Source organism: Eimeria necatrix, genomic scaffold (assembly GCF_000499385.1).
Source record: "Eimeria necatrix Houghton genomic scaffold, Enh_scaff1042, whole genome shotgun sequence".
Lineage (NCBI taxonomy): Eukaryota > Apicomplexa > Conoidasida > Eucoccidiorida > Eimeriidae > Eimeria > Eimeria necatrix.
Window position 1 is genome coordinate 1 of NW_013654830.1, and position 7,928 is coordinate 7,928.

The window sequence follows — 7,928 nt, forward strand, 5'->3', positions numbered from 1 at the left end:
GTTTAGGGTTTAGGGTTTAGGGTTTAGGGTTTAGGGTTTAGGGTTTAGGGTTTAGGGTTTGTGAGCAGTGTCGGAGAGCCAGATTTGGGTCAAAAAGGACTTGTTGCCAGCTTATGAAAAAGGAGAACTTCGAGAAGTTTTTTGTGTTGGCACGGGGGCTCTGGTGGTCCCCGTGAAAGCCCTTTCATTCCAGCAGCAAACCATGGTGCTGCAACACAGCAGCAGCAGCAGCAGCAGCAGCAGCAGCAGCAGCAGCAGCAGCAGCAGCAACAGCAGCAGCAGCAGCAGCAGCAGCAGCGGGAGGTCTTTTGCGGAGCAGATAAAAGAAGACATTCTGGACATTCAAATGGGGCATTATCCAAACCACCCTTTTGTGGTTGAGTGTTGATTTGGTTTATTTGAATTGTTTGGAATTAAATAAACACTTTTTTGAATTTCTTTTTAATTTCTTTTTATTATTTATTTATTTATTATTCATATTCTGGAGTGGAGCTTCAATTCGGACTTTTGGAGTTTTTGAAGTCTTTTGCAATTTGAAATTATTTAAACTTCAATTTAATTCTTTAAAGTTGCAAATACCATTAAAAGGACTTTTTAAAGCTTTTTAAAACTTCCACTTAAATGCCTTTTTGTGAAAGTATAATTTCAGGAAAAGTCCAAATCTAGAAACGCATGCATGCATGCACATGCATGCATGCATGCGCATGCATGCATGCATGCACATGCATGCATGCATGTATGCACATGCATGGGTTTTGGGGCTTTTCGAATTTGTCTCTAACTCCATGTTAATTCGTTTGGCATTTTTCAAAAGGACTTTTCTTTTGGAAATTGGACAGCAATTTGAAAGTTGCAATTTAAATCAAAATGGAAAGAAATGGATTTCATTTGAACACTTTTTTTCACTTATTATATCAAATAAAACTATATCTCCTTTTTATATTCTTCTTTAATTTAATTTAATTTATTTTTATTTTATTTAGTTTTATTTTTATTTCTGAAATGAGTATTATGAAAAGGCATTTGCCTTTTTCGGGAAAAAGCGAAAAGTAAAAGCAAGTCTGCTGCCACTCAAGATTAAGTTTAAAAGGATTAAATAAATAATAAATAATAAATAAAATAAACAAATATTGTCATTGTTATCATTACAATTATTATATTTATTATTATTATTATCATTAATAATAATAATTTCAAATGTGATAAATGATACAAACAAGTGGCAGAATTAAAAGAGGAAACAAAACTTAACAGCACAAAGAACTAAGCAAAAAGAGGAAAAGAAAAGCCCCAAACAGCCCCGCGCATGCAGCCTTTTCTGGCTCCTTTTTGCATTATTTTTGTCCTTTTAAACTTCAAAACAAAAACCAATTTTAATTAAAATAAATAAAAACAAATTTCCGCTTTTTTCGGTTCTTTTCTTGACGCGCAAAGCCGTGGCCACGCTCAGGTGTACGTACACCCCAATAATGCAAATGAAACGCCACTTTTATTTTTTATGTTTTTGCATTCCCCGAGGACAAATTCGGTAAAACAATTCAAATTAAATGAAATAATGTTTTTATTTCCACTTTTGCATGCGTTTTTGGTGGATTTTGAGGTGTACAGACGAGGAAATGCAGTGTCTGTACACCGGGCTGCTCGGTGCGCGGACTTCTTCGCAAACAAACAACAAAAGAACAAACAAAAATGCAAAACAACAAATAAATGGTTAATAAATGGCAAATAAATGGTAAATTAATGATAAATAATAATAAACTAGAATAAATAATGGCAAAGAATGGCAAAAAATTAATTTCAGCTTTTTCCGTTGGAGCTAGGCGTGTTCCCAGGTGTACATACACCCCGTTCTGGCCCCGTGGGTTCTAAAATGGAAATAAATAATTCTTTTCTTTTCCTTTTTATTTATTTCTTTTAAATTTGAATAAAAGAAACAGAAATGCAAATGCAAATGGACTAAATAGAATTATAAATAATTGCAGAAGCGAGCCAGCAGCAGCAGCAGCAAATTCCATTTATAAAATGCTGCAGCTACACGAGAGAAAAAGCCTTGTCAGGTTATAGCAGCAAAGCAGCAGCAAGCTGCTACTGCAGCTGCTGCAGCTGCAGCAGCAGCAGCAGCAGCTGCTGCTGCTGCTGCTGCTACTGCTGCTTCTCAAGTAGTACTTAAGTGGGACGGAGGCCAGCGCGACTGCGCCTTCTGCTGCTGCTGCTGCTGCTGCTGCTGCTGGCTCTGCTGCTGCAGCTTCTGCAGCTCTTGCTGCTGCACGTGCTGCTGCAGCGCAAACTCTACTCAGACAAACTTCTCCAGCTGCTGCTGCTGCTGCTGCAGACACGCGAGGAGGCGCCGCGTGGCCGTCGCAACCCCAAACCCTAAACCCTAAACCCTAAACCCTAAACCCTAGACCTGCATCTCAACTCCTCTCTCGCCCTGTGAGGGACCCGCTGTCCCAGTAATCAGGTGAACGATGTTTGCTCGGCAGATGGGGCTGCAGCAAACCACAAACCCTAAACCCTAAACCCTAAACCCTAGCCCCGCTGGTTCCTGAATGCAGCACGCACTTGTGGCGGCGCCTCTGCTGCTAAACCCTAAACCCTAAACCCTAAACCCTAAACCCTAATTCCTCGCTCACCAGGCCTGGCTGGTTTCTAGCCAGTGCTCAACGCAGCCCCGATGGAAGAAGTGCCTGCGCGCCCCCCAAACCCAAACCCCAAACCCTAAACCCTAAACCCTAAACCCTAAACCCTAAACCCTAGACCTCCACTAGCTCCGCTTGACAACAGCCCCCTTGCCCCTAGGCCCTCAGGTCCTGCTGCAAACCCCAAACCCTCAACTGCAGGCCCCAAACCCTAAACCCTAAACCCTAAACCCTAAACCCTAAACCCTAAACCCTAAACCCTAAACCCTCCGGACCTGGAGTCGCAGGGCATTACCAGCACCACGTCCTCATCCGCCAACTCCACCATGCAAATGGGGCAGCACCTGTTGACAGAAATGGAAGGGGCTTGGGGCTGCATGCGCCTTTGGGGGCCCCCCCTGTCTGCTGCTGCTGCTGCTGCTGCTGCTGGGGGCCCCCTGCCCCAGGCCGGGGGGCCCCCCTGGGGCCCCGGGGGCCCCCCGGGGCCCCCCAGCAAAGAAGAGACCCCCCCCAGTACCCCCTCGAGGGACAAAGAGGGGAGCAGGCTGGAGTCCCTGGCTTCAATTAGCGCGTCGTTTTCAATGTCTGCAGTCCAAACCCTAAACCCTAAACCCTAAACCCTAAACCCTAAACCCTAAACCCTAAAACGTCGCGAAAAGCCCGAATTTCCGCGCCGCTCGCGGCGGCAGCCGCCAGCAGCGCCGCCTGGGCGCCGCCCTGCCGCCCCAGCCCAGCGCCTAGGGTTTAGGGTTTAGGGTTTAGGGTTTAGGGTTTAGGGTTTGCGGACTATACTGGCGCTTGAGGGCCTCCAGCAACTCCCGGTAAGTCTTCGCCTCCAGCCGCAGCAAAACGGAGTTGGGCGTTGGCTGGCGGTCAGCGGGGGGCACTGAGAGGCGGACGAAGAAGTAAATAATGCAGGGAAGAAAGAGGCAAAGCTGCGCGAAAAACCCCGCCAAACCCTCCTCTAAACCCTTTTTTAGGGTTTGGTTCTTTTTTAAATCCAAAATTCCGAAAAAAGGAACAAAAATGACCCAAAATTGCAAAAAATCCGAAAAATTCAAAACCCAGAAACACCAGCTGCGCATACACCCCAGGGCGCCAGCTGCGCGTACACCCCAGAGGTCGCCGGCAGCAGTTCAACTTGGAAGTTCATTTTAAATCATTTAATTAATTAATTTAATTAATTAATTAAATTAATTAATTAATTTAATTAATTAATTAAAATTATTCTTTAAATTGCGCATTTAATGCGCCAAGAGAGAGCAGAAGCAGCGAGCGAAGCAGCAAATCGCAGCCGGCGTTCACAGGCACTGAAAACACTTTGCTGCTGCTGCTGCTGCTGCTGCTGCTGCTGCTCAACTGCTGCTGCTTAACGTGTGTTTGCTGCGCTCGTTCTTGCTGCTGCTGCTCGAGTGCTGCTCTCTGGTATATGTTTGCTGCGTGTGTCTTTGCTGCGGCTTCTGCCGCTGCTGCTAAAGAGCTGCTGCGTAGTGCCTGTTTGCTGCGCCTGCTGCTGCTGCTGCTGCTGCTGCAGGACCTAGTGCGGAAGCAGCAGCAACAGCAGCAGCACGCTCTGCAGCCCCAGGCCAGCAAAGCCGTCGGAGACGAAAACAGCCGGGAGGCAGCAGCAAACAGACCAGCAGCCGCACACCACCCAGCAGCAGCAGCAGCAGCAGCAGCAGCAGCAGCAGCAGCAGCAGCAGCAGCAGCCACAGCAGCCGCACACCACCCAACAGCAACAGCCGCTGCAGCACCCGCAGCCGCAGCAGCAACCGCAGCAGCAACCCCAGCAGCAGCAGCAGCAGCAGCAGCAGCAGCAGCAACCGCAGCCGCAGCAGCAGCAGCAGCAGCAGCAGCAGCAGCAGCAGCAGCGGACCCCCCTGGCAGCCCTTGGAAAGGACGAGGAGGCGGAAGCCGAGCAGCCACCAAAGAAAGCCGCAGAAATAAATAATTCGCGAAGACACCAAAAGCCTGTGGGGCGGCTGCTGCTGCTGCAGCCGCAAAGTCGTTGTGGCCATGTTCAGCAGCAGCTGCAGCAGCCCCCGCAGCACGCACACCACAGACCACACCTTCGCACCCAAGTCGCACTCCTGCAGCAGCAGCAGCAGCAGCAGCAGCAGCAGCAGCAGCAGCAGCGGCAGCAGCAGCGGCGGAGAAGGCGGCGGAGGAGGCGGCGGAGAAGGCGAGGGAGAAGGCGGAGCGGAGCAGGAGGCGGCACAGCAGCAGCAGCAGCAGCAGCAGCAGCAGCAGCAGCAGCAGCAGCAGCAGCACAAACAGAAACGCAATGAGACACAGAAAATCAAACCCTAAACCCTAAACCCTAAACCCTGAATCTAAACCCCCAGCGAATCCAAATAAAACAAGGCTCAAACGCGTGCAAAAAAGCAAAAACGTGTGCTGCTGCTGCTGCTGCTGCTGCTGCTGCTATCTGCATTTGCTGCACTTCAGTGGTACGCTGCTGCTGCTGCTGCTGCTGCTGCATTAGCTGCCCCTGGCTGCTAGTTCTACCGCCGCTACATGCGCTCCCCTATGCCGCCACCCCCTGCTGCTGCCGCTGCTGCCGCTGCTGCTGCTGCTGCTGCTGCTGCTGCTGCTGCTGCTGCTGCTGCTTGCCTTGTCCCAGTTGTCGCTGTAGGAGTAAAGGAGACACCCCAGCAAGACACTCTGCAGCCCCAAAAGGGCCGCGTAGAAGGCGTAGGCATAAGGCACGAAGGCCCTGTCTCCCTGCAGCAAAGCCTCTGCAGCAGCAGCAGCAGCAGCAGCAGCAGCAGCAGCAGCAGCAGCAGCAGCAGCAGCAGCAGCGGCAGCAGCAGGAGGCGTGGTTGGGCGGCAGAAACTGCGGCAGCAGGGGCTGCTGCAGCAGCAGCAGCAGCAGCGGCAGAGCAGCGCTTGGTGAGGTGCTGCAGCAGGTGGCAGCGGCTGCAGCAGCAGCTCCGGGGGAGCTGCTGCAGTGCTGCGCCCAGGCCACGCAAACCCTAAACCCTAAACCCTAAACCCTAAACCCTAAACCCTGGCTTGCCTTCCTCGCTTATCTGCTGCTGCAGGCGAATGGCTGCCTCTTCATCTGTAAGGGGGGCCTCAAGGTCTATGTAGGGGGGCTGCAGCGGGGCCCTGCCGGAGTCCATTGTTGCTGCTGCTGCTGCTGCTGCTGCTGCTGCTGCTGCTGCTGCAACAGCAGTAGCAGCAGCAGCAAGCGCAGCAACGCGGAGTGCTGGTGCAGCACGAAAGTTAGAAGGCAACAAGACTTGCTGCTGCAGCTGTTGCTGCGATACCGAGATGGCGATGGTCTGTCGCTGCTGCTGCTGCTGCTGCTGCTGCTGCTGCTGCTGCTGCTGCTGCTGCTGCTGCTGCAGTCTGCACTGCTGCTACCGAGCTGTTCAGGGCTTCACCCAATAGTTCCTGTTTCTGCGTGTTGGCTGGAGTTCAAGGAGCAGCAGCAGCAGCAGCAGCAGCTGCTGCTGCTGCTGCTGCTGCTGCTGGTAAACTGGCGCAGCAAACAGACACTGGTGCTGCTGCTGCTGTTTTCTGCACTCTATGCCCGCAGTTGTTAAGGCAAAGACAATATCTAGGGGCGACAGCAGCAGCAGCAGCAGCAGTTGCAGCAGCAGCAGCAGCTGCTGCTGCTGCTGCTGCGGCGACTGCTCCAGCAACTGCTGCAGCAGCAAAGCTGACGCTGCAGTTCCTGCTGCAGCAGCTACTGAGACCCACTTTTCAGTCAGGGCCAAAAAGTGCGAAGAATATTTGCTGCTGCTGCTGCTGCTGCTGCTGCGGTTGCTGCTGCGGCGGCGGTGGTAGCGCTGCGCCGGCCAGGCTGCTGCTGCTGCTGCTGCTGCTGCTGCTGCTGCTAGAAAGCTAGGGGTGTTGCTACTTAAAAAGGCAGCAACAAGAAAAAGGTTAGACTGAGTTTGCTGCTGACAAATTAACTACAGAGAAAATCCCAAGAGTACTGCAGCAGGGGGGCCCCAGGGGCCCCGGTTGTTTCTGCTGCTGCTGCTGCTGCTGCTGCTGCTGCGGGTCGCAGCGGCGGACAGCAGCAGCAGCAGCAGCAACAGCAGCAGCAGCTAAGAAATATTTCGCAGGCTGACGCAGTTGTGTGTGCCTTTGCGTAATATTGGATCCTGTGCGTTTGCTGCGTCATTGCAGCTGTTGTTGCTGCAGCAGCAGCAGCAGCAGCAGCAGCACGGGTTGCAGCAGCAGCTGGTGCTGCTGCTGCTGCTGCTGCTGCTGCTGCTGCTGTTCAGTGTCGCACACAGCTGTTGCTCCTCATGTCTCTGCTTTCATTCCAATATTTTAAATTGGCGCATTTGAAGAGGATGCGGCACCCAAACCCTAAACCCTAAACCCTAAACCCTAAACCCTAAACCCTCCTGGATCCGCCGTACCCTACGTGGAGACAGTGTCCTGGTTTAGGGTTTAGGGTTTAGGGTTTAGAGGACCCGGTCGCTCTACCTTCTGGCAGTCAACTGAGAAAGGGCCAATCACCAAACCCTAAACCCTAAACCCTAAACCCTAAACCCTCGTCATGTGTCAGCTGCACCTTCGAGGGTCACTTGGGGGCGCTCTCAGGACGAACAGAAGCAGCAGCCCTAAACCCTAAACCCTAAACCCTAAACCCTTAGCCTTCTTCCTCAAATCTGTTTTAGAAGTTCTTGCTGGCTTGCCTAGGGCCTAAACCCTAAACCCTAAACCCTAAACCCTAAACCCTAAACCCTAAACTGGAGAAACGGAAGGAGCGTCTCGCCGTCTTCCTCTAAGCGTCTAGGGTTTAGCGCAGCCAAACCCTAATTTAGGGTTTAGCTCCTGCTGCGTGGAGTCCCCCCTTTCCTGCTCTGCTGCAGCACAGCGCCGCGCCGCCGCTGCTGCTGCTGCTGCTGCTGCTGCTGCTGCTGCTGCTGCTGCTGCTGGGGCGTTTCTCTCCGTGTCTGCAATGTTGCTGCTGCTGCGAGGGTTCCGTCTATCCCCGGGGGTTGCTGCAGCGGCTTTGCTGCTGCTGCTGGGCTGCTGCTGGCGCTGGCCGGCGCGGCGCCCCGCTGCAGCAGCAGCAGCAGCAGCAGCAGCAGCAGCAGCAGCAGCAGACTCGGAGGCGCAGCAAAAGGCTGAAGGCCTCGCAGCACTTCTCTTTTTGGATAATGTTGTTGAAGGATCTTTTTGCACTTATGATGGAAAAGGGGATTTGTTCGAAAACCTCGACATGCCCCAGGGACTCACTCCTGCTGCTGCTGCGCTGGACCTCCGGTGCGCTGCTGCTGCTGCTGCTGCTGCTGCTGCTGCTGCTGCTGCTGCTGCTGC

At 52.3% G+C, this 7,928-nt stretch overlaps 5 protein-coding genes across 5 annotated transcripts in view; 3 read left to right on the forward strand and 2 right to left on the reverse strand.

The window, feature by feature from the left end:
• Nucleotides 1-68: 68 nt before the first annotated feature.
• ENH_00001470 (hypothetical protein) lies at nucleotides 69-388 on the forward strand (the record flags this gene model as incomplete). The annotated part of the gene is made up of 1 exon (XM_013583934.1): nucleotides 69-388. A coding segment is annotated over one exon (320 nt), but the record flags the coding sequence as incomplete, so codon positions are not given.
• A 2,013-nt stretch (nucleotides 389-2,401) lies between these two features.
• ENH_00001480 (zinc finger (C3HC4 RING finger) protein, putative) lies at nucleotides 2,402-3,018 on the reverse strand (the record flags this gene model as incomplete). Its single annotated transcript, XM_013583935.1, has 2 exons — nucleotides 2,402-2,489; nucleotides 2,915-3,018. 2 exons carry the CDS (start codon nucleotides 3,016-3,018, stop codon nucleotides 2,402-2,404), a joined length of 192 nt encoding a protein of 63 aa, XP_013439389.1.
• A 1,050-nt stretch (nucleotides 3,019-4,068) lies between these two features.
• On the forward strand, nucleotides 4,069-4,927 carry ENH_00001490 (hypothetical protein; the record flags this gene model as incomplete). The annotated part of the gene is made up of 2 exons (XM_013583936.1): nucleotides 4,069-4,079; nucleotides 4,225-4,927. 2 exons carry the CDS (start codon nucleotides 4,069-4,071, stop codon nucleotides 4,925-4,927), a joined length of 714 nt encoding a protein of 237 aa, XP_013439390.1.
• A 239-nt stretch (nucleotides 4,928-5,166) lies between these two features.
• On the reverse strand, nucleotides 5,167-5,764 carry ENH_00001500 (hypothetical protein; the record flags this gene model as incomplete). Its single annotated transcript, XM_013583937.1, has 2 exons — nucleotides 5,167-5,377; nucleotides 5,649-5,764. 2 exons carry the CDS (start codon nucleotides 5,762-5,764, stop codon nucleotides 5,167-5,169), a joined length of 327 nt encoding a protein of 108 aa, XP_013439391.1.
• A 1,802-nt stretch (nucleotides 5,765-7,566) lies between these two features.
• Nucleotides 7,567-7,928, forward strand: part of ENH_00001510 (hypothetical protein) — a gene marked incomplete at both ends in the record, with an annotated part of 3,410 nt that continues 3,048 nt past the window's right edge. Inside the window, one exon of the mRNA XM_013583938.1 lies at nucleotides 7,567-7,874. Within this exon, the coding sequence (XP_013439392.1) occupies nucleotides 7,567-7,874 (308 nt within the window). The remainder of the gene's footprint in view (nucleotides 7,875-7,928) is intronic.